Consider the following 26,960-nt stretch of genomic DNA (forward strand, 5'->3'; position numbering starts at 1 on the left):
CTTCCGCGGCACCGGGGCAGCGCGGCCGCTCGCACGGTGCGGGGCGGGGGCGCGGCCCGGCGGGATCGGGCCGATGGGCCGCACGGTGGCCGGCGGGACGCGGGCAGGCGGGATCCGCCCTCCCGCAGCCAGCCGGCCGGGGGCTCCGCAAGGCCGCGGTGCCGCCGCCTCAGCGCCAGCGCAGCCCGCGCCGCCGCCGGGAGGGGGCTGGGCACCGCCGGGCGCGCTGCGGGACAGGGGCCGCACAGGGGCGGCTGGCGCCCGCAAAACAGGCTCCAGCGGCCCGGCAAAGTCCGAACTGCGGCTGCGGCGTGTGCGGCGGATGGGGTTTGCTCTCAAGGGATTTTCCCAGCGAGAAACAAAGGCTGCGGCCGCGCGGAGAGCGCGTTCCGCGCCGAGCCCCCCACCCTGCGCCTACGGGCAGCCTGCGCCCCGCTGCAGCTCCCGGCGCGGCCACGGGCGGGGGAGAGCCCGCAGACACGCGTGCCTGGCCGCTAGCGCTCGGCTCGCCTTTCTCTCTGGGTGAGCCCTGTTGGCCACCTCGGGACAGCGAGCGCCGTGACCAACCCGGAACGCAGCAGGGTCAGACTGCACCCCCGGGAGGGGAGCGGGGCAGCTGCCCAGGCAGCCCAAGGTCTGGCGTAATTTAGCTTCTGAGTTCAGTTGCAAGAGCACATACATGCGCTTTTGTCTGGTTAAGAAGGAAAAGAAGTTGGAAAAGCAGAAATTTGCAGCATCGTACAGAAACTCCAACAGTTCCCAGCAGCATCAGGACCTTTAGACCTCTGCACAGACATTTGTATATCAGCTCAGTTACTGGTGGCAGCAGCGCTTTTTCCATCTTCTAGAAGCAGGAACTATGAACCCACACACTATTCCTCAACTAATAAAAGGCCATTTCAATTCAGCAATCTTAGACCTGATGCACAAGCCCTGGACTGGGACATGCTTTCAATGGCATGTCAAAGCCCCCAACCAATATCTGCTTCTCAGCCCAGTCCCTCCACCCTGGCAGTTTCAGGCTTTACATCTTGAAATTCCCCATCCTTGCTCCAATCTCCTTCCCCAGGCACTCCAGCACAATACCCATTCAGGATTCTGTGTCAGAATACCAGCCGTTTCCTTGGTCCTTTCTTCCTTTCCATACCTGCCGTAATTTCTTCTATTGAAGAATTTTATTCCATTTCTTTTGGAATTTATAGAGCCTGAAACTAAGCAACTAAACTAAAACAAGTTGTGACATTACTTATCTCTACTGTCAATGTTAAGCACTGTTCAGTAACTTCACCTTAAAAAAAATCCTAAATAAAATGTGATGTAAATTTAGAAATCTGGTAAACGTCATAAATTCTTCAAGCCTCCTAAGTATGGAGAAAAGCAAACAAAGAAAACAATGCCCTGAGATTCAGAAAGATTTTGATCATTCAGGTAATTGGTCCAGCAGATGTCAAAATCAGGCCAGAGCAAACAATTGTAAACTAATTTAACGTGAAAGCAAGGAACTAAGGTAGGGAATGTGAGTTAAATAGTACAATCAACAATCACATCATCAGAAAAAGTATTAAAGGTTTATTGTGGGAAAAGTCATTGAAACCATTAGGTAAGTGTCCAACAACAATAAAAAAGATAAACAAGCAATTCCACCTATACTTATCAATAGATAGAATACAAAGCAATGGATACTATTTGGTCTGCCAAACCTTTGTTAGAAAGCAAAGCACACACCTACAGCAGACTCTCTCTTCCTTACAGATACTCTTTTTGAAAACAGAAGTGACTTTATCTTGCCATAATTACACCATTCCTAGGCACTTTTTAGAAAAGGCAAGGAATAATGAACTCGGCTGTTCTGAGTACATACCCAGCTCTAGTCCTTTCACTGTTTCTGAAGTAGACATACATTTTGTCATGCTTCAGCCCCTCTGTGTGTTAGTCTTCTCTCTCCCATCTTGGCTCCCACATAAGCTAACATATGTCCATACAAGAATTCAGCAAATTTATTTTGGTGAATCATTTATTTGAAAAAAAGACAAATAAAAAAAATCAGTTCCAGAGGTCAAACTGAAAGTGACAAAAAATAGAAATGCTAGGATTACATGTTTTTATGCTTCTGGAATATTTTGTTTCAGGCACTTTTGATTTAGAACATAAAAGTGTTCTACATTGTGGGAGGCCTAGCTTCAAACATCTTTTGAAAAAAGGATTTGAGCCCACATCTGCCACATTATGTGAATGTTAAGTTTTGGGTTTTCCTCAAAGTAAAACAACAAACAATCGTTCCTTTTTCATTTTAGTTGTTTAGAGCTTTTTTCCTCCTCATTTTCAGTTTGGCTGCCAAATTGAATACAGAGTCCTCTGGATTCCCCCTGAATCAAGACCAGCACAAAACAGCTGCAACCGTGTCTCAGACTGTACAGTGTTGACTACCTCCTAAATTGCCTTGGAAAATATTATGTGAAAGAGAAATGGAAATAACAGATCTACATTCAAGAAAATACGGCTTGCACAAAAGCCACGTGTACATCACAGCTTGCAACTTTTGCCAGAGTAGATTAACTGGAAGGAGGATTAAAGGTCTGACAGCTACTGTATGCTGGTCATCCTTTGCTAGTCTACAGGGCTAATGCCCCCTTTCAGCCAAGTATAACCTACAGCATCACTAATGTGGGCTTCAGAGAAGCAACAGAAGTTGAGCAGATGAAAGGTTGTTAAAGTTACCTTTGTAGTCACCCTTCTTCTGCACTTCATTCAACTATCATAGTTTGCTTGGAGTGAACATTCAGTTTGTTCTATGAACAATAATTATGCAAATAGTGAAGATCAGGGCAATAAAAATAGTACAGTGTCTCAACAATGTATTCTTCAAAAAGAGACACCAAAATAGAATTTGTTTTCATTAAATATGCTGAATTTTCCTGTGAGCAGCCATTGAAATCTCGAAGTCATTAAGAGCCACTTGTGTGATTCTTTTAACAGGTGTTTTTTTTCCTATCGAGCATGTGTACACAGTGAAACAAAAACTATAGCACATCTCTTTAAAAAACCCCACAAACCCGAACAAAACCAACAATCAAAAAAACAATCTATGGAGTAAACTCCAACTACCTGCTTCTCCCTTCTTAGTGTCGAACAGTACTTTACTCACACAAGAGTCCCTTTGAAATCCAAGGAAAAGCCTGCCTAACAAAAGCTGCTCTACACTGCAGCTTCCAAGCACTGTTAAGAAAAGAAACACTTCTAGGTAGCAGCATTAATGTAACTACAACTGGGAAAGTGACGTTTGTTAAGAAATTAGTTTCAAAATACTGTCTTTATACTAAGTATCTGCAGAAATGCTAAATATTCTAGACTAGTTGTAAGACACAAATTATGAGTATACAGCTTACTGCAAGCAATAAGAGTTCAATACAGAGCTGGATATTTGTTACTCCTGTTAATGCCAAGTCAGCAAGGGAAGCAACAGCTGAGAAGGGAACCCAATTCCAGCCACACACAGAGCATCACTGTAAATAATGGTAAACAAATCACTTAGGCAACTTGGTAGAAGTTTCTACCTTCTGTTTACATTCCAGCGAGCAGATTCTGCTCTCAAGAGGTATTTACATAAACCATTTCTTTCCAAGAATCTTATATACAGGCTCCTGCAAAAAGACCAACACCACTGGTATATCAGAAAACAGTTCAAGACACAGCTCCTGTTAAAAGAAATAATGTGACATTTTTGGTAAAAGAAAACCCTGCCCACAAACACATTTTAAGTTTTAATGAACAGTCAATGAGGAACAGCTAGAAGTCAAACCTGAAAATAATTTGTATAACGTCTGAGAGAACTCAAAATTGTTACCCCAGCCCCATTGCATCTACTGCTGGTTTATAAAAGATTTTTTTTTTCTCCCATGAGATCTCCATTTTGGTTTTAATAAATGCCACCCACCTACCTGAGAACCCATCAAGATATCCAGATTCATATATGCACTTCCTAGAACATCCTACATTTCAGCCAGTGCAACAAATGCCCTTAAGGGAGCTACGTGGGTGAAACTGCAGGAGCCACTATGAACTGGAATGAACCTGCAGAGCCAACTGATAGAGACATGCAGACATGCTCTCCTGCAGACGTGCTTCTTACCCAGGGATCAGCCATCTTTCTCTTCTCAGTCCTGATCTTCAAGGCAGACCACAAAACGCTTCAGAAGATGAGCAAAGGAAATGAAGTTCATAGCTTCAGCAGGTTTAGAAAACATATTTTTTGTTTAATGGCTCATTACAATTCACCCCCGAGATAATCCCTCCATGCTTTTCTATAAGAGTTAATCACTTTTTCACCATTATTCCCTGTTTTTTTCCTCTCAGATGATCTAGCTGATATTTAGCTTAATGCAGAGCAGTTATTCTCAGTTATTTTCAAACCCGATGCCCCAAAACTTGTTGGCTTTTTCTTTTCAGTTATATCAACTGATCTAATTTAAACCTTTTTCCCTGGTCTTTCCTCTGTTTATATAACATCCTTCCCTGCTCAGGATGAGTTACATACCATTATAAAGTATTCCTCAAAAATGGTGCAAGGCTAGAAGTGTGATGTGAGAAATGCAACTGGACACAGAACAACTCCATTTGCTAATCCTCCAGGGAAAAGGATTGCCACTGGCACGGGCAGCACCCCATTTCCTAACATTTAACAAGCAGTTTCTTAAAAAACTTCCACCTTAACTAGCAATTGCCAGGGAGGACAGTGGGTGGTGAGGAATGAGAGGAAAGACTGCATGAAGGAAACAACTTCCAGAACCTTCGCAGCTTGCCAAACACACTATTAACCAACAGTAATTACGGCACAGCGACCTGCTGCTTTGGGAGCCAGGAGGCCTGAAGCTAACCACCCTGGCTCTGTTAGCCCCACCTGCTGTACCGGTACCAGCTGGATTTAAGGGAGAGAAAGCCCAACAATTAAGGGTTAGCAGAGAAACAGGCTGTTTCTACAGGGAACAGGAGGTTTGGCTGGGAACTGCTTGTAGGTGGTATCTTGCCAAAGGCTGTCAGCCGGGCGGCTGTTGGTTTGATGTGCTCTGGGTACCAGGGTTACTGCCTGCCAGCTGAGAGAGAGGTGGTAAGCAAAGCTGTCAGTGCTGGATTTGCCTTGCAGGAGAAGGGGGTTGTGATGTAGCTTCTGTTGGCTTTGTGTTTTGAATTAAGGGTTGGAAGTAGATTATAAGATACAGAGACAATGTTACCCGGGTTCTGAAAGTCTTCAGGATGCTGAGCCTGCAGGGTGCTGTGGGGGCTCCTCCTGTCGCTGGGTTTCTTTCTGGCTGCTCTGGAGCATGCCAAAATACTTCTGAAAGTGCTGAGGATTGCTGCTTTCAGCTGTAAAGCAAAAGTTCCTTTATAAGTTCTTGATAGTTTTTAGTAGCTTAAGTGTTTGATACATCAGATGAAAACCAACCAAACAAAAAATATTGTGAGTAGAAACTTTTCCTTCTCCCATTTGCATAATTATTAACACAACAGTAAGTCAATTCAAGTGTAGCAAACAAAACCCCGAAACCTCCACAGTTTCATAACTATTGTCAGAGAAAAATGGAGTGTAAGTTAAAAATACTTCTTTGCCAGAGAGAACAGTGTATTTCAGGCTAGGAGTGCAGGTAAGGTCCTTAAGTACCAATCAAAGGCACTACGTGTGATTAAGTGGTTTCTACTTCCAGATCTATGCTTTTGCTTCGTCCTTCCTTCTCCTGCCTCTGATGTTACGGCATGATTGTCCAAGTCTGGTCCTTACAAAAACATCCAGATTAAAAGAACCCTGTGGTTAAAGGTCTTCCAGTTCACTGGGATCATTTTGCCAAGCAGGCAAATATGGCTTGCCTCGGTGCTGGCAAACCTAAGCCTAATGGTTTGCGATGGGGTAGGGAGCTGCGATCTCACAACCTGCTTTAGGTGAAGCTGGAATAGTTTTTCTTATTGTGGCTCAGGGCTTTCTGTGCTAGTCTCACAGACTCTATTTGGCTTCCATGTGCAGTTTTGTTGCCAGGGTTCATATTTTTATGTTGCAGCCTAGACAAATAAAAGAGACTCAGCTAAAGATCAGCACGGTTGATACTTCAGCTGTTACAGTTTGTGCAGGAAGAAACTGTTGCATATTCAGGTTTTATGCCAACATACCTGTTTCAGATACAATGATGTATATTTTCTGTCAGGGTTTTTTTCCCCCACCTCTGGAAGAAAAAAAAAAAAAAAAAAAGTTAAACCAAAACTATTCCTAGTTGTTCGCAACTATATAGGCAAAACCCCCTGCCTTATACTGCACTCATTAACAAGATATGCTATTCTCAGTATAGGTATCTTCATAAGAGTGTAAGTGAGCCCTGTTTAATGGTATGTAGTGTAATCAAGAGTAAAGATTGCTGATACCTGCTAGTAAAGACAATTGAGGCGATCATGGTGAATGTGAAGCATAGTGACTATGTTAAAGAGTATATCGGGACTGCTGCTAGGGGACTGCTCAGATACAACGGAGGAAAAGGTGATGAACTACATTCCTCTATGCATGACTAATGATCAGTATTTGGTATGTCAGGACCAAAAAGGACTCGTTCTCATTGTAACAGAGCAAGCTATCCTTTACCCTTACTATAGTTCATAGATAATTAAGCTGTATGCTGAAGCAGATCTATCTGATTATTCTGCTTTCTACCTATAGAGGCAGCGTTTGACCATAATGCTACCAAGGCTAGGAAAACGGCTGTAATGCATGGCTGACCCACGTTTTTACTGGATTTCATACGCTGGTCACATTACCTGAGGAAGTGCTTGTTGTGCAAGGAGCTCATCCAGTGGTTTTCATCCTAGACTTTACAACCTGAATATCTCAGTCAAGTTCTTTCTAACATCTCACTGAACTAAGTATTACCATCTGCTTTGTGATACAGTAGTCTTCAACACCTGCATTAATTTAGGTCTTTAAAATGACATCCCACTTCATTGAACATTGGTGAGTATATATGCTAGAGGGTGTAGTATTTTTTGCTGAAGTGATTACAATGTGTTCATAGGTTTTGAAAGTACAGTGCTATTGCCCATCTCTTTTGGTGTTAGTGACTACAGATCAATCTGCTGAGGCAATATTGTCAATGAGGACTCTGTAGCACGTCACCGGATTAGCGGCAAAGGTGAGCCTCAGGAGAGGGCTCTCTTCCTAGTCCTGTGTAACGCTTCACATAATTTGTCAGTGTTATTTGTCATCTAAAAAAATCTGCTCGCTTCTGTCAATGATAATTATGAATGCCTCTTGATCATGAATATGAGCCTCAGACAAACCTTCTGGGAGAGGACTTGCTACTCTAACTGAGCTTTTCCACCCATCAGTATTTCTTTTCTTTCGAAGTACTGGATCTTCACTCAAGTGATATAATTACAAACAGAGGTAAGAAACATCTGCCATGTAGTTGTGAGACCTGTCCACGTGAATAGAATGGTATAAATAAATGCAAGTAGAAAAGATGCAGGTATGGGCCCTCTAAGGGAGAGAAAATTACTAAACACCTCTTAAATATCTTTGAGTATGCAAATCCCTGAACTACTGTGCATAAGCTTCAGTAGAAATAGTGAATTCTACAACCATTTCATCAGGAACTGAGTAGATGCCTGGTCCCAAGGGACAATTCCTGAGCAGATCTCAGCTGTGAGCCTTCCCACAGCCTAGGTGCAGCACCTGAATTCCTGAAGGGGATTTCCTACTGACCTTAATGGCTCTTTGCTCAGGGCACAGGTTGTTCAGCTGTCCTATAATGAGGCTCCTAAATCTTCCTATTCACAATACAGGGAGTGTAGGTGCCTAATACAGGATTCCCTGCAGGCCATGGGCTGGGACACCAAGGGTTACAGCCCATCAGTCTCTCACTGGACTTGGCCCAAAAGTTGCTAATCCGACACCAACAATGGTTTGTCTGTTTTGTTTTGTTTCCTGTTTTTGCTTTAAATAGTAATGATGAACCTGATTAGCTGCAAGATAGCAGATGCTATGGCAATATAAGATTTGAATAACAGATGTGAGAACAGACTCTGGCCTTGGTTTAAATGACATGTTATTTTTTTATTATTTAACATTTTCTTGGGCAATGTGAGCCATGTTTTCTGCTCTTTGAGAAACTCGTTACTGAATAACACATAAAAAAAATCAGGACCATTATTATTTTATGCATGTATATATAAATCTGAGAAAATAAAATTGCTGTACCTAAAAGAACAGTATATATTTTTAAATAGGATACTGATCACAGAAAGGTTAAGCGATGAGCTAACAGAACTGATTATTTCTGTCATCTTGCCTAGGTAAAATAATCCAACATGATACTTAAACGACAATAGAGGACATGTGTAAAGCTTTGTGACTTTAGGTTATGTATATGGCATAAAAATACAGAGTACGAATCACTACATTGAAAACCAGAGTATTTTAATGATTTTATTCTGACAAAAGCTGTCAATGGCTTGCACTTACAGATCTGAATTATATATAAACAGAAAACTGCAGTATTAAGTAAAAATCAATAACCCGGCCCTAGCTGTTTATGTCCAAGTTATTACTGGTCCGTTGGCACCTTAGCAGTATGGAACTGTGTTCGATAACAGCACAAATGAGAAATTGAAGTTGATGGGTTTGCAAACCTAGTGAATGGAAAGGTGATGTTGCCTGAGCTATGGCAGAATGCACTCTGGAGCCCCTCAGCTTCCTCCTGTGAATTAACTTGTCTTGATAGGAACACGTGGGGATTCCTTGTGAGTACCCCAGCTTGCCCCATGATTCGGAAAGATGGTGGTCCCTGCTTATGATGCTTCTGTGAGGAGACTTAGGCCACATGTCAGGTCAAGATGACTGCAGATAGAGTCCTTTTGCTTTGGCAGGCACTGCTGGTAGCTGCTCTGGGAAGATTAGTCCAAATAGGTAAGAGCCTGCGGGGAAGCAAATTCCATTCTCGTAGAACCAGAGGTCTTCACCAAGGGCAAGCTACAAACCTAGGCTGGTTCCTTCCTTGCCACCCTGATACTGTTCTGCAGAGTGGCTTTGGAGACTACCTCTTCCGACAGACAACCTCCAACTCAGGATTTAGCCATGAAGCAGCATATAATCAAGAAAGCAGCACTGGCAATCTCCTTTAGTGTAGGAATGTGACTCCAGTGCTGATGGAGCATTTGCCATCGAGCTCCAGTAACTTCTTCCAACCAATAGAAAAATCTCTGAGACAGGCTTGGCTGCCAAACATTACAGGCTTTGAAGTCTGCTGGCAGGTAAGAGCTGTATGTCAGTGACCTACAAAAACATCAAAAGGTATGTCAGGGAATGCTATTGTAAGGGCTGGAAATCTAAAAGAAAATTCTCAAAGACAGTATTAAAGGACTTCAAAGGTAGGAGATAAGTAGAAAATCAACAACACTGGTCAAAATCAGACAGAGAAACAAAAATTTTCTCTGACTTGAGTAGAAGTTAGAAAGGAAATGAAAGGGAGAAATATGTACTGCTTTTCAAGGTCACACGTGCACCTGTACTGTGTAAGCAACAGCTATCTTGTCTTCAAGGTGTATATATCAGTACACTCAGAATATAAATATATACAGTTAATGCCTCAAAAGGAGACTAATAATTGATACCCATATTTTTCTTTTTACTCACATATCTAAAGGTGCTTTATAATTTTTTTAACATCGTTTATCACAGTGTAGTGAGTATGTAATAGTGAAAGATACCATCATTAAAGATCAGGTCCTTCATGTAATCTGCCCGAATCCAAATGTGGGACATAAAAGACTCAAAGTGAAGGCATTAATGTAGGAAATTTACTCAGCTATGGATTAATCTCTATAGTATAAGGCTTTTTATAATCTCTGGTACTTTATAGCTTAACTAAGGATTTTTCAGCAATAAAAACCTAACATGAGAACATAGAATTTCTGTAGAAAGAACTTTGGAACTGGAAATAGGTAAGGCTTCAAAATAATGTCCAGGCTGCATAAGACCAAGAATCCAGTAAGACCAGTATCCTGCTTCTCATAATAGCCAGGAATGAATGCTTAACGAAGATATGAAACCCTGGACAGGAATATATAATACTTTCCCTGAGCTTCCAGCCATTTGCAGCTGAGAAACTTCCTCAGCCAAGCATAATTTCTTTATATCTAGTAATTCTCAGTAAAATCCTCTCCCACAAACTTGGGTAGTCCTCTCCTAAAACTAAACTTTTAGTAAACACAAATATCCTGTAGCAGGAAGCTCCCAGTTTTACAGACAGTGTGAATAATTACACCTTTTCCTTCCCCCCCCCCCCTTAATTTAATTTTCCTACTTTTGACGCTCGAAAGTCACGGCTACTGTACTGAGATACAGACTGGGTTTCTGAATCTGGCCTCTGCCACCATACCTGTTCTGTGAAGACAGGCTGTATCAGGACAAGCTGCAGGAATGGTTCCTCCATCAATGCCCTTGTGCAATGAGTGAAACAAATCAGAAGGGAGAAGTAAATAGCAGCAGCATATGATCTTGAACATCAAAATGACCATATGAAGACATTTTCAAGATGCATTATAGCACACTTGTGTGTGCTATGTGTGGTTTACCATGCTTCCAGAGCGCACAGTGCTGTAGTTAAAATTCCACTGATAATTTTTTTCCTTTTTGTGAAGTTCTGTTTTCAATTTTCAGTGTGTAGCAGTGTTACCAAATATGGGAGAATCTGCTACCATTCTGGACTTGTATCACTGCCTCTGCACTGGAGATGCATAACAAATGGATTTTTTTTCTATTGCAGTGATAAGTACCGATTCCCTGTAGCCTCCAGTGGACAGAGAAGCTTACAGGCACATTGTACAGTATGTCAGATTTTTTCTGCTTTGCTTCTATCCAATTAAAAAAGAAAGAGCAAGCTGTGAAAAGGAATGTTGAATATATCAGATATAGTAAGAAGGGTTAAGCTGTTCAGATCACCTTACTTCAGATGCAACATAACAACCACCACCCCCGTCCCCCCAGGAGGAAAATAAACATTTCCCTTGTCCCTAGGGTGGCAGCAAGCCCTAACAAGGAAAAGCAGGACACATTCCTTCCTTCCTTCCTTTATAACTAGTCACTGAATTGCTCCCAACACATTCCAGATCTGGTAGGATAACCTAATTGTCTTCACCTGGAGGCCACTGCTTGAATTCCTGTCAGTTAATATAACACCTATGGAGTGAGGCACTGTGATTTCTTTCTGATGAAAGTGGATTATGTACCCAGACCCATGGTCATGAGCAGTTTCACAGTTTCATTTGCATACAAAGTTTTACAAGTTTCCTGGGTGTAGCTGTGCCTATAAAAGTTTGAGTCTGTAAGTGTCATCAAACATAATTCCTCCCTAAAGAATTAGAACAGATACATGGAAGATGCAGAACTGTTTATTGTAATAAGTTGTGGTTATGAGTGAAATTTTTAATTGCTTCCTTTACAATGAAAGGTCTGTGCAAAGAAGGGAATGCTGCTAGTTTGCTTTCGTTGGTGGTGAAATAGGGAAATTTCCGTAACAATTCCTGATCAAGTCTGCAGTATTACTCCATAAGGCAGTTGAACTTTTGCGATGTCAGACAGCAATTCTTGTAACAGGTTGTTATCAACCAGTATTCTGGGTCATAATTCCCCATTTCTGTAGTTACAGATACCACTCACACAGAATGTCAAGAGGAGCCCCAAGATTCAAATCTTAATTCAGTAGTAAACCAGCAAGTTTATCCCCTTTTCCAAACAAGAAGTTAGGCAATTAGACTAGAAAAATAAAAATATTTAAGCATACAGACTTGAAGTAATTTGTCATTGTTATGTACTTGTTCTATTCCTACCATCATTTCTGAAGCATTTTGTAATAAGCTTTGAAACCGCACTTGTCTTGCCTGCTTGTGTTCCAAGTGAAGCAAAATGTTAATATTGTTACAGAAAAAGACCCTGGAATAGCACTAAACACAGCTGTTTCCTAGAAAACATTTTGATAGTGTGGTGAGGCATCAGGGAGTTCTCCTAGACAGCAGCTTATCACAACAGTGCATAGACAGCCAGAACAAGTTTCAACATAGACCAGTCATGATGGCTCTTTACTCGTATGTCCACTGCAGAAGTGAATATACAGTGACCAGAAGGCCTCTAAGGCTTGAAAATCATGGTAAACATAATGCTAAAAGCAGTAAAAATGTGCAAGACCACAACCAGGATGATAAGGAAGAATGAGAATATTAACAATTCTATTTTTACCCATCTTCACTGATTTATAAATTTCATTGAGTGGAATAATGATTTAATGCAAGACTTCTGACAGCAAAATGAGAGAATTACATAACTGGGAGACAAGTACAGAGGGGAAAGACAAAAAAAAATCTGAATAAGGAAAGGTATCTGTTTTACCAATGCTGTCCTGATATACCCCTAACTGTTAATCTAATCTGAACTAGCTTGAAAGCTTATATGAACTAGAGCTTTGAATTCCCACGGATAAAGAAACAAATACTGCTTTTCGAAAACTGCATATAGTTATCATATGTTGCATATTCTTATGTATATCCTGTATCAACAAATCTATATTATGGGTTGTATTCAGATACTGGAAGCTATAGCTCTCAATCCTGTAGCTGCTCGTGATTAATTTCAAAATAAACCTGAGAGACAGAGGGGTCTTAAACATCTACAGGGCTCCTATTACAGTGAAATTAATGGTATTGTTTTCTTCTTAAGCTCAAAAGACTAAGTTCTGTGGCAAACAAAAAAAAGCATTTGACAGTGTTGCTTTATTTTACAGATCACTCTCTGCATACCTACATGAGCTACGTCAGTTATATAGGCATTTTCTTCTTTCTTTATGTAAAGAACCTTAACGCACCACAGGAAAGGAATGGAATACCTGCTTCTCAGATGTCTTATACAAATATGTTTCTTCATTGCTCCCATAACTCCTGAAGCATTCCCCAAAGTAGACCAACAAAGGCCGGTTTAACTACTAGGACAGGAGAAGGACTATGCTTATGAAATACACCTTTGGTAAATTAAACGAAAAATCAAGAGATCTGTAGATTATTAGCTCCGTAGTTCACTACTAATATTATTTCTGCACAGCATGTTTTACAGATGTTCCATAAATACAAAGTTATGAAGGCAAAGAGAGCTATGCTGTTTCACCAGCGACAAGCCCCCACTGTACAGATGTTCACTCTGTAGTTAGCCCACAGACCCCCTCACCTCTAGCACATACCTGAGCTTCAGGAATGAAGATGAGATGAATACAGATCAAGAAAATAACAAACCTGACTGTAGGATTTAAGTTAGCTGTCAAGATAAGAGCAAATACAGATACTGCCGGCCGTTAAGTGTACAGTATTTGCACGGATTATTTCCTTTAGCATTTACTTTTTCCAAGTGTTCTTAATCAAATGTAACCTTACGGCACCATCCTGCGGCACGCTGGCTAACTGCACGGCTCCCGGCGGCGCCTTCCCCGCTGCGCACCGGCTGCTCACTCTCGAACACTGGTGGAGCAGAGGAGAGTTCAGAACTTGAGTTTCATGTCTCTTTCTGTGCCCAAGCATCACATCTGCTACTCTAGTAAACTTTTACCTTATCCGTGGGAAAGTGGTTTGAAGGGAAAGCAGTGTTCCCTACTATCCTAAAATTGATTCAAATATACTCAACCCTTGGCAAGTATGATTAACACAAATAAAAAGTAGAAGTGGGAGATATGTGTTTGAAGAATTAAAACTCGGATTGGATGGGCTGAAAATCTTCATCCCAAAATCCTGAAACAAACTAGACTAAGACTACTGTGGGGTCGGTTCTGTGGGAAATATTTCAAATAAATACATAAAGTCAGGGTAGTATACGATTGTAGAACAGGCAACGCAGTATGACTGCATAAAGGAGGGAGACGACAGAAGTGATTCATGTCTGAAAGGTCTCTGAATTTGACCTGAGTTGTCTGTAATAATTTGAAGCAAATAGCGAAGTGGTGAATAATCAGATGTAAAAGCAGACAAGACTACCACACCTGGCTGGCTGTTTTTCCAAAATAACTTTATTTTCTAGGCAAAGACAATGTGACACACTTCATTTAAGTGAATATTAATAAAAAATATTATGTGGTGCCACTCAGAAATTTATTAATGAAGCTGGTAAAGTTGGTAATTTTTATAAGGGTTATAATATATGCAGCAAACTGGCAAAAAGTGGTAAGGTACTGAATGATTTTGGAACAGTGAACCCAGCTAGAAGAAAGCTATTAGATTTTAATATAGTCATTAATGACATGCCATAGATGTTACCAGTGCTCTGTTGACAAAAAAAATATTAGAAGGTATCATTAATATTATGCAGAAAAAACTGGTTGATCCCAAGAAATGAAGGCATGAAACAGAATGAAATTCTACAATACAAACTATAACATCATACTTCTGAAGAATAATAGCAAAGAATGTGCTATAAGGAGAATACACTATCTGGAAAGAGCAGAACAGGTTGATCTATTTTATACAGGATGATGACAAATGTGATACAGTTGTAAAAACGTCAGGATCTACTTATACCTGAGGTACTTCCTGCAGAAGTAGGAGTGACACTGATAAGACTTTAAAATGGAATATTCAAGTAAATCAATATACAGAAAATAGACACATCACAGACATGTGCAGAAATGACTACTGAGGTGACCAAGGGAAGAAAAACACAGGCTGAGTAATATTAGATGTGATCGTTGCATATAAATCTGTTAACTGAAGAGGGAGATCCACTTAAGTGAAAGGGCAATGATGATGAACAAACCAGTTTAAACTGTCTTTTATAAATTAAGATTGGAATTTAGGAGAGATCCTAACCTAGAGCAGTGAGTTTCTAGAACAGATTTCCAATTGGAACACGGGGACAAAACTTTCAATAGTGATCTAAACAAAGAAATGAGGTGATACAGTGCCTCCAATACCAGGAACTGGACTTGATCCACATCTCTTTCAAGTCTATGTTCTTCTTATAATTATTCTGAAGATGAATTAGTTGTGCCTTTCTACAAATATCACCCTAGAATGTGAATTTATTAGCTTTACACTGTTTGTGTTTTAGCCCCCAATTGACTTGAAAACTTCTGGGGAGAAAACCAGACTTATACAGCATGATAAGCATAGCACCACTCTCCAGTGCTAATCCTGAACAAACTGTCCTTCAGGAAATGTCATTGAGTCTTCCATAAGCTGTCAGCCCAGTCTCACCTGCGGTGGATCAGAGATTTCCCAGATGACCATATCCACTAAAGACTGGTTGGATGCCTTAATTTATTAGAGCCAGCTAGGAAGAAGCTGAATGCTACCTTCAAAAGGTAAGAATGTAGTTAAAGAAGAGATTTATACTGGAATGGCTATACAGTGAATGGTCACAAGCATAGTGAAATTTCTGGGTTTATGGCATAGGTTCATTTATAGTTTTGTGCCATTATTAGGTTCTTGTGTACATTATGATTGCCTTGGAAGAGCAAATAAAAAAAAATCCACAGCCAAACTGGCTATGGAAAGAGCTAGTTTGGCTTTGCAACCCAAGTACTCACTAACATGTATACAGCAATTCTGAGTTCTTTTGCAGAACACTGTTTTTATTAATCAGTATCTGGGAGGAGGAAAACTAGAGTAACTGTGTTTTGGGTGGGTGTTAGTCAGAGTATTTATTGCTGCTGGAGGACACTATGTAGCTTTAAAGCAAACCTTAGAGCACTTTAATCCTTATTCTCATGTTTGCTCCACTTTTTTATTAGTTCTCTTGCAATTTGTGCTGTTTTATTTTAGTTCAGTGATGGAATTCTGAAAAGAGTAAATTCCAAAAGCACAAGTGAAAATACCCTCAAAATGTTAGCACTATGTTCACTGTAGGACTACATTTTGCATTCAAAAGAAAGATGATGAATTTAGAATTTTTTGAGAAGAACCTTAATTTGGATCATTGTCCAAAAGTCTGGAAGATGAATTAAACTTTATTGAACCAGTGAGGTAATGCTTATGTGACCACAACTGAACGGAATGAAGCTGGAGTCTAAGACTTGTTACTGTGAATGGGAGGTTCCATTATTCACCTCTAGAACTTACAAAGAACAATCATTATTACTTTAAATTACAATTGTAGGAACCACCCCCCTTTTCTCTTTCCTCCTTCTCTAGACTTTTCTTGTTTGTTTTAACCTTTTCTTCTGAGATCCCTATTACTACTTTCCTCGACGCAAGGTAGGAGTCAGTGCTCTGCTTTCCTTAAGAGCCTATGTTATTCAGGCACATACTCTTTTCCTCATGGATATTCTCCTTCCAGCAGCAGAGAGAGCACAGGCTATGGTTGTACTACGTTGCTACACAAACCTTATTTCTGTTACGAATAAAGGTTTCAAATTTTTGTTACTGAAAAAATCTTGGGAAAAGTAGAGACACATGTTTCTTAAGATGTAAAGGTCTCTGGAATTGGAACAATTGCTTTAAGCTGCGAGATAGCACAAAAGATAACCCTGTTGAATATCGATTTGAGAAACGGCAATTTCAGTGGTACCTGAAGTAAACTCTGCAAAATGTGCCTGCAAGAACTACTCGGCACCTGTGTGTCTTGATCTCTTGCCTGCTTTTAGCAGTTTTATTCATCCTCCTCCTATGCAGGACTACAGGGCTTCTTGGACTGAAAGATATTTCAACAATGCAATCTGGACCACATAACTGCTCTGCTGCTCGTTTACCCTGGTAGTCATATGATTTAAGCCCTAGGATTTACAATTTCAGATTACAAAAAGAAATATATATTAAGGGTAAAGATTAGGGCACAGGCGTTTCTGAAGGTCAAATGTATGCACAACTAAGTTTAGGAAAAGAATTAGAAGCATTAAGTTAATATTTCTTCTTCCTTAGTTATCATACACAACTATGAAAGGTGTGGTCCATACGTACTATTTGGTTACTTCTGCTGCCTGTTTATGCTATTGCCATCAAGTTAGTGTGAGATAAACTAGCGTGTGAACATTCAGTGCATTAACTAAGTTGTGATAATAACACAGAAACATGTCTTTACTTGTGGTAAAAACTCACTCTCATCTTATTTCAGATAACAGGGCAACTGGCAGTTGACATTTGACTTGGAATGATGTAATTTGGATGATTATTTACTTAATAGTTAAAACTGTGTACCTTCTATTTATATATTCTGCATTAAGATGGACTGTGTGGGTTCAGTCTTGCTGAGCTGGAGCAAAGAATCCTGCCCTACCTTATAAACTCTGCCTTAGCTGGCAGGCGAGAGGGTGAGCTTTCAGCTGCGGCTTAGGGTGTAGCTCTATGTAGGAAGGAACAGAGAATTTTCTCACGTTGGTTAGAGACATACAACTTTATGCCTTAAGGCTGAAGAGTAATAGCATATTTTTTTTTCGTTCTGCCAGAATGGGATAAAACTTTGCCATTTATTTTTTCTATGAAAGAAAGGTAAATTTATTTTCTATACCAAAAAAATGTGCATATGTATCTGTGTATTATGTTTCTGTGTATTTATATATACACATGCACACATATGTATATTTACCTACATACAGAAACTTCCACCATTTTTTTCTAAAACAGGTTAAACACTGGCCTATATAGCATGAGGGCAACTGTCATGATGGCTATCACATTTGGACAGTTATGTACACTATACTCCCTGGTGAATTCAGTTTCAAATTTTAATTTCCAGTGGACATGAGCCACACTAGAAAGCCCTGTAAGCAGTATCTTTACTTGCTGAACAAGTTAAAAGACGTTTAACAGCAAGCACTGTCTTCAGTACTAGCAATCTATGTAACTTCTCCTAGTGATCTGGCTTTAAATGTACTGTTTATCAGTAGTATCACAAACTATTAGTAGTAGCAAGATGTAATATTAATAGCAGCAAAAATTATTTGTTGCAGATATTAGTAGCAATATGTAATATTAGTATGTAGTAGTAATAAACATGTAGTAACACGTTTCTAAAAAAAAATAAAAAAAATTAAAAAAATAAGTAGAACACCAACAGTCTATTTCTATATATATTCATGGAGAGGAGCTTCATATCTTTTAAAATTTTTACTGTTTTCTTCACATTCTTCAGGGGTCTACTTTCTGTCTCCTCCTCTGCTGTTATTGATCCTATGCTTATTTAACAAAAGCCTACTTGTTTCATGTTTCTGAATTTTACTCATTAAATTACATATTTTGTTACCTATTCTGCGATATGTATTAGGAACATATTTCTTCCTGCATGTTCCATACAACTAAGAGGTTCACTACGTTAATAACCCTGCTGCCCTGGCCTTTTTCATACCTCTCATTCTATACCATCTTTGCTGAAGACCATCTGGATGATCCTGAAGGTACCCTACAGTCCTGATTTTTATGATTCTATGATCTTTAATCAACACTGAGATCTAAAGTCTCTCTTGGTTTCCTCAATCAAATTTAAAGATCCACCACTTCTGTACAGTTCCACTACATTCTCTATTTTCTTATCATTGGACAAGCATCACCATTCACGAGTAGCACCTTTCCTCATTGCTTCCTACTCTGTTACCAGTGCATTTTGTTTCAAAACTGTGAGTAAGTTCAAATGCTTTGGGAGAGGAAGAAGGCAACTAGATCCTATCTGCTGAGAGATTTTTGGATCCAAAGATTACAGATCTAAACCAACACCTCAATTATGGCAACTACTGGAAGCCAGAGCATGCACCTTTTTGCAGAAAAAAAACACCCACCTTTTTTGCAGAAAATGCTGCTAAGTAAAGCATCTGGATTCTGCACGTGTGTCTTCTGGGATAGTCCCAAATAAGTCTGCCACAAAAGTAGTCTAAAACTTCTCAAGAAACTTGAATCAAGGCTGTATCAGGATTAAACCTTTAATTATATGCCTTCATGTTTTTACCCCAGTATTGCTGCCTCATTCAGTGACTAGATAGTTATTCAGTATTCATTTGTAGTATTAAATGAATTTGTAATCAGTATCTAGCATTAGACTTTAATGAACATCATCCAAATACAATGCAAAATTTAAAAATATATTATTAAATGCTAAGTATTTTTTAAAATCCTATGTTTGGGTTTTTTTAAACTGCTATTTTAAAGAAAGCTCCACCTAACTGCAACACTTAGTAGCACAGAACACTTTGGCAAATACATCTCTGATGTATCTCATGATATTCCGCAAAAAATGGGGGAAAATGCAATTATAGGCCAATTTTGAATGTGTTAGATAACTTACCCTGGGGCAGCATCCTACAGTGATTCTGTGACAGAGTTAAAGTGGTAGTTCAGATCACTTTATCAGCATTTATCTGCCTTAGCTACAGAACTGTCATTTTTCTTCCCATCATCACCTGCCTCATACGCTATGTCTCAGAATTTTCGTAATATACAACAGAGCAGGCTTGTAGGCAACAGCCTACTTACCTGTACAATCCTAATCCAGTACAGGTTCATGCAAGAAGGAAACTGGATTTTTTTTGGCTGCGGAAAAGGAGGCTGAGGGGAGACTATTGCTGTCTATACCTACCCGAAAGGAGGTTGTAGCAAGGTGGGTGCCAGTCTCTTCTCCCAAGTAACATGCGATAGGACACAAGGAAAAGGCCTCAAGTTGTGCCAGGGAAGGTTTAGGTTGGATTTTAGGAAACATTTCTTCACCAAAACGGTTATCAAGCATTGGAATAGGCTGCCCAGGGAAGCAGTTGAGTACACCATGCCTGGAGGTGTTTAAAAGACTTGTAGATGTGGCACTTAGGGACATGGTTTAGTGGTGGACTTGGCAGTGTCAAGTTTACAGTTGGACTCAATGATCTTAAAGGTCTTTTCCATCTTGAATAATTCTATGACTCTAAAAACTGCACTCCCAGTCAAATATTTTGCCATCATGTTTCCCTCATCTCCTCCACCATGAATTGCTAGCCCAGGTACCACAGGCACCTGGTCCAGCCAGTTCCATCTCACACCTTCTCATTAGATTTAAGTTGCTTTCTTTCAGCCTTTTTCTTCTCCAGTCAATTAGCTCTAAATCCCTCCTTTCTGTTTTGCTGAGTAGCTTCGTGTCACCCTCCTGTTTTGCAACACACATCCTGGTCTGCTTTTCTTGCCTAATCATTTAATTCCCTCCCAGTATCAGGATCATTGTTCAGCCTGTCTAATCTCCTTGCTCAACTGGTCTCTAGGTCCTCCTTCCACTAGCTTCCTGACCCGAGGTGGCTCAGCCTCCCTTCTTAAATACTGTCTTGCTTAGCCACTCTAGTTTCTGTAGCCCTTCTTCACTGATTCCTTGTCAAGCCATTTATTTTTCTTCCACTCTCAGTCTTGGTTCATCCTAATGCATTTCTTTCATCCCTTATCTGGTTTTATCCCCCTGCATTCAGATCGGTGGGATCAGTCCTAAAGCCAAAACCTGTTGCCTATGCTCAGTCCCCATGCATAGCTGCATTTTGGTATAAAACACCCATTGCAGGAAAAGCCTTCGAGCTTGCATAGTAGATGACTGCTTAGTCTGTATGGAGGAAGGTTGCAGAGACTTGGATAATATGATCTGTAAGGAAACTGATGGTGCATGATCTGAGTATACAAAATGATGGAATCTCCAGCCCTGTTGGTAGCCCAAAGCCAAGAATTGTTACAGAAGGCATACAAAACCATTTTTCAAAAGTCAATACTCCAGCAGTGTGAAGGAGCAAGTGAAAAGCCTGTTCTATAATGCTATATGGATACCATGTACGACCTCTTATTAGTGTATAAGAGCAGACCATTAAGCTCCTAGAATGCTGAATGTCTCTGGCATGGTTAATGAGAAGGGCTGCTATAATCACTATCAACTTACGAAACAATGGGTGGAGATAGGAGTTCAATTTTAGAAACCCACTTCAAGTTACCACATTGCTTCTCCACCTTCTACCTTTCCTCAGCTAGTGTGTAGCAAAATGATAATCGAGTCTGACTGTTAATAGATGCAAAGTATTGCATACAGAGGAGAAATGATAATTCTACTTCAATTCTCAGAAAAAAAAATTATCTGAACTATATTGACTCAAAACAATGATTAAGAAATACTGTACTTGCCAAGGATAGAAGTTTATTGTGTAAAAAGTGCTGAACACTAAATAGTTTAAAAGTCTCCATAGTGAGACAAAGTAGGAGAGAGTAGTTTCCAGGAATGTGCCAACAGGGAGAAGAGTTTTGCAGAGCCTAAAAACTGGACCCTCACTATTGATCTTTCACGGTGATCAAATAAGAATAGATCTGGACACATAATATATTAAAATCCTTGTTCTGTATATTAGCATCCATTCTACATTACCAATGTTAAAAACATACTGTTTCTAAAGAACACATCACCATAATATATATTTGTGGCCACAGCTGCTGGAAAACAGAAAGATGGGTCTGATGAAGTCATTAAGGTTTAAACTTAATGTCTGGTACCTGTTGGCCAAATATGAGAGAGGGAAATACAACAATTCAAGCTTCATCACCTGGAATAAGAAGGAACCATAGCATAAACAGTGATGATGACACTGCTTTTCAAAAGTTATGTCTCGCTTGTATAAGCTAGTCTTTGCCAAATTGCAGTCTGCATTGCAAAGCATGGTGATAAAGCACAATGACCTAAAAGCTTGTTACATTTCCATAATATATTGAAACTAATTTATTTTTCCATTGCTTCATTCTTGGAAATAATTGGACCACATTGGCATGACATCTTTTATGAAATAAATTAATATCCAAGCCAAGGCAGAAAATTTCTGCCAACTTTCAGTTTGCATCATTATAAATCAGCAAAGATATAAACAGCTGAAAAGCACTACTTATAAGGGAATTGTGGCGCAATCTCAATAAAAGAATTACAGCTCTACCTAGGAAACAGGACTCAGTTGTAAACCTATTTTAAATGCTTTTGTTTAAATTACTGAATTCAGATATCAAACTTGACTCCTTGAATTTGCTAAGATCCATTTCTTTGTTCGTGAATTTGTTCATTAATGCCTTTTGGATAAAACATTCCTTAAAAACTTCCTTTGTTTTTCTCACTTTTTCATGGAAAAGAGAACTGTTTTTTAACCAAGCATTATTCTAAGTACGATAGGAAGTTAACATTGATGACTTCTCTGGTCTTCTACTTTATGTATTTAATAAAACAGAAAACAACACAATACTTGAGATAAGCTAGAAATAAATGTTGGCTTTCAGATAATCAAACGGTGTCAAAATCAAACTGAGCTGCGATTCACTTCAGGAAAAAATGGAACAAGCTAAACAGGAACATTTAGTTTCAGTTACCATTTTTCTACCCACTCACTTAGTCCAAACTAGGTATGCAAGTGAAGCACAAAATTCTAACTGACACTGTTAAGAAATGCAGAGTACTGCATTTTGGAGGGAAAAAACTAATTCTGTATTTATTTCACACAGATTGTCCAACAATATTGACTCATGAAAGGAGTATCAGCATTCTAAGCATCAATATGGACAGCTCAGTGAAGACATTTTTCTGTAAAATAGTCAAAACCAGAAACCAACTAATAGGAAAAGCAAATGAAAACAGCAGGCAAAATAAAACTGAATTCTTACTACAAATCTGTGCTTTGCTCTCATCTGAAATAGTAGGTGCGCTTTCTGGACCAGCTGACTATGAGTAATTATAGTACTTAATGACAACAAAAATTAGAATGCGTGTCAAACACTGTACTTTAGAACTAAACCAGTGTGTAATTGTTTGAAACACATTAACATCCACATAGTAAGATCCACTATGAAAGCAGATATGTGGAGTCTATAGTGCTCTTATGTATGATACTACCAATGTACAGACAGGAGACAAGATAATTTCTGAGTCTAGTCTTACAGGTAATTCCTATGTACTTCCACATTTTCACCTGGAATTTTAAATTTATGACCTGTGCTTACAAAAAATGAACTGCCACCTTGTATTTTGGAAAGGCATGAGGTATTAAGTAGTGGTAAGGGTTGTTTTTATAGAGGATAGATCATAGTCACATTAAAAAAACAGGCGTATACAGCAAAAAATACAGTCAGAAATCAAGGAAATGCAGAAAGTAGAATTCTGTGTAGCAATTAAACTCTTGTGGGTTGTGGTGTCAATTAGTGAAGATGAGAACAAATACTCCCATCCCCATACAGTGGGAAAGTAAGGCAGTGATGGCACAGAAAGTCTGCAAACATCAATATATTTAAAAGCTGATGCTCTGTACATCCTAAGCTCTCAAAGCTTTTTTTTTTTTCCTACACACCCCTTCTCCCAGATTTTACTTTCTGCTCAGGAAGACTCCTTCTTGCATCTTAAGCTCCTGTAACATCCCAGTCATCTGGGAGGCATGCAGGAGGTGGGTAAGAAAAGGGCAAGAACAAGAGAAAACACGAGGTACAAACAAATGGAAGCATATCTTCTCTTTCTGTTCTGCAGATCAAAGAAAGTTTATGTCCATTTCAATTTCACCCTGTAGGCCCCACTCTGAAGATCAAACCTGTGTTATAATCAGCATATGTTTCATGGAGGTGGAGGCTTATGGATTTTGAGTGGCTGATACCATATCCATACTGTTTCACCCACACTGGAGTTTCAAGTTGTATGAAGTGACTAAACATACAAGGATTCCATTTGGTTGATATTAGCTGTATTAATGAGGCTGTCATTGGGAATATTCTGTATCATTATTCATATATACACATATATGAACTGATACATAATTACATGTAGCTCAACTTCAGAGGTATAATTTCCTTCTGTTAAAAATCAAGCAACAAACATGCTCTGATATAGCACTTCAGTAGAATGTCAAAACCTTATCACTTAACGGTGATGACTGCATTAACAGAGCAGTTCATTAATTTCCCTGCAAACCATGCCAAATTCTACAACTAAGAGATACACCTAAAAGATAACACAGATTTCACAAAAAAGACCACATCAATCCCTGGAACTGTCCTTGCTCCACTAGTTACTAAGTTTTCAAGAATCATAGTACTTTACGTAACATTAAACAAGTGACCAATCTTACCGAATGTATATGGACTTAAAAATTAAGCAAGTGCAAGCCTACGGAATGGAGACCAGCACTATACAAGCTACCTTCACACTTAACATACATGGTACAGTTTGTACCTTACAGCTTACCTCGACTTACATAAATTAATCTCACTCTTCTGCCACCTTTCACAACATTTGTAAATTGCTCTTCATGATACTAATATGTTACATTGGACCTAAAATAAACAACATGATTTTTCATTTAATTATTAGATGATATGTTGTTCTCAGAATATAGCTGGGTGTTGTATGCCAAGTGCCAACAGCAAATAATACAGGTTCTTCCTGTTCTGAGAGAAACCAGATCAGGGCATCTTCTTATTTGTTAAGCTAGACTCCATTTAAAAAAAAAAGAAAAGTATTCACATAACTATTAGTGGGGCAAAATATACACTCCATAACAATTTTTTATATTCCTGACTTTGACTTCTTAAAACTTGACTGGATAAAATCAAGATTGACTGAGAACATAACTTGAGAATCTGAACTGTTTAGCGATTTTATTACTGCTTTTTATTAAGTAGACTTTTTTTAAAAAAATATGTGAAATTGAAGAACTGCTTAGGCAGAAAGATACTGCTGCTTAACACTTCAGACACAGGACCATAGCCTAACACTCACTGTTATGAGATCTGACATCCATTATAAGGTTTTAAGGCTTTAATAGTAAATATGTGTTTTAATTCCTACAGGCTTCAGTCTTCCAGAGTACACTTTCTGGTTTAAATAGCTTGCTTTCTATGGATATTCTTACATAGTTGGTAAGAAGTTTGAACCATTGGACCATATTAAAACCACAGTTGGCGATTTGATGTTGCTTCTTCAGAGAAACTACACACAGGATTATTAATACAGGTGACAGGCATGGTACTCTTTGCTTTGTTTTCCTCCAAACTACCTTTCCACCTCTAGCTTTTACATTTGAAATAATTTGAATTAATGTTATTGTTATTTGCTACCTTGGAAAACTCTCACAGCTGACTTGTACAAGGAACACCAAGAAAACAAAATTGCTGCAACATACAAAGTATTAAAATGCAGCAGATTGCAGAACAAAGTAGGAGCTTTTGTCACAAAAGCATTTAATCAGTGTGGGTGATTTTATTGAGGATACGCTTAGCCATGAGTGTTGTTGGAAACTGATGAAATAATGGATCTATAAAAACCTCATGGTTTGAACTAAGTCCCCATTTATCAATCATGCTAACAAAGTTATTCTGAAAAAAGGCAACATGCAAGAGTGGAGGCCGTAGAAGAAACAGTGGAGGACTGGATGCAAGAGACAAGTTTCTTAGAAAATGATAAGTGTGTGTGAAATTATTTAAAGACAAGTTAAAAGAGAAATAAAATATGTAATAGGACATGTATTGGCTAGCCTCAGAGAGTGGGATAAGGACACACTGCAAAAGACAAACAGAGCAGAATGCAAGTCATGCTGTCATGCAAACAACAAAGGTCAGCAAGGCCCAAATGAACGGACATCCTGTGTAAACAGAGTTAGACTGTATTAGATAGCTAGTTCTGTTGAAGGGTACAATGAACCTAAGCATAAGGACGGAAGAGGCCTTGTAAAGAAATGTGTAGTAATATAGCACTCTTGGTCTCTGCACATATTGACATCAAAAGTAGCAGCAAAAGTGTACTTCAAAGATTCAGTAAACCTGAAAACTTGTAGAAAAAAATCACTTTTGTAATGATCTGAATATAAAAAGTTTAATTTGATGAAGAAACTAGCTCTTTTTAGGTTCTCATGTTTACCTACTGCCAAAGTATCTAAGATTTAAAAAAACTAAGGCATTTTTACAAACATTCATCTTATAAAACAAGATTAATTTATTAATGCTGTGTAATTCTGTTGCATATTTTCTTGAGGATCAGAAACAGTGTGTATATGATCTCCCGCCCCCAACACCAATGTACAGCAGGTATTTTGAAGAAGGGAGATTACTGATTTGTTCAAGGTCACAGAACAAGTGCCAGAGAACTAGATTCAGTAGTCCTGATATTTGGTATTTTGAGACCCCAGCTTTTACATCAAAACATAAATTTGCCCCCAAGTGCTTGATGATACCAACGATGGGGAGGGGGAGAGGGAGAGAGAAAGAAAAGTGTATGTGGTGATTCACAATGAAGAAACAGGGATTACTTCTCATCGAACTGTAGCTTTGGCCCTGCTACTCCAGGCAAACACATCTAACGAAATAGGAATGTTGTAAATGAACTGACCTATGCACACACTTTTATAGTCGTTAACAAAAGCATAACGTTCAAAGGTATTCAAACATTTTTAAAAGCCTGTATTAAAACCTCCTCTAGACTAAAAATAGAGACATCGATCCTAACCACCTTTTGATCTACATTTAAGTTTGACCAGATCGTTTTGTCATTTCAGTGTTAACTATTGCACTGATAAAGGCTGTAAAGATATAACTGACCAGTTCCTGTAGAAAGTCCAGCCACTTCATATAGGTTATCATGGGTCTTTCTGAGAGATATGCTTGGCCACTGGGGAAGATCAGTCTCAATACAGTTACACTGGCATGGGTGTTTTTGCTGATACATCTCGACTTGGCACGCTGTTACTAACTCTGCTGGAAAAAGCACCTGTGTGACTGGTTTTGCAGGAGGCGGCTGGCTGGTGCCTCCCGCCGTGCCTGGCCTGGCGCTGCCGCTGACAGGGATGGTTTTCCTGGACTTACACAGGTGACAACTCATTCCGCCCTGTCTGAAAGTCAACCTTGGCAGCTCCCCTCACGGCCCTAAAAAAAAACACAAGAAAGACAGCATGGCAACGCTTGCATCAGAGTCTCTCTTAAAGGTTTATTTCCTATTGTCTCCGCGTTGATATGGCATTCATCATTCACACTCAGAA

At 39.3% G+C, this 26,960-nt stretch overlaps 1 protein-coding gene across 1 annotated transcript; it reads right to left on the reverse strand.

The window, feature by feature from the left end:
* Positions 1-26,803, reverse strand: LOC308071568 (uncharacterized protein; the record flags this gene model as incomplete). Its single annotated transcript, XM_080407177.1, has 5 exons — positions 1-3,695; positions 4,130-4,187; positions 5,229-5,361; positions 6,157-6,209; positions 26,524-26,803. 4 exons carry the CDS (start codon positions 26,801-26,803, stop codon positions 4,168-4,170), a joined length of 486 nt encoding a protein of 161 aa, XP_080263303.1. The 3' UTR covers positions 1-3,695; positions 4,130-4,167.
* Between the last annotated feature and the right edge of the window lie 157 nt (positions 26,804-26,960).

Source organism: Falco punctatus (assembly GCF_963210335.1).
Source record: "Falco punctatus genome assembly, chromosome: 11".
In the NCBI taxonomy this organism is placed as follows: Eukaryota; Metazoa; Chordata; class Aves; order Falconiformes; family Falconidae; genus Falco; species Falco punctatus.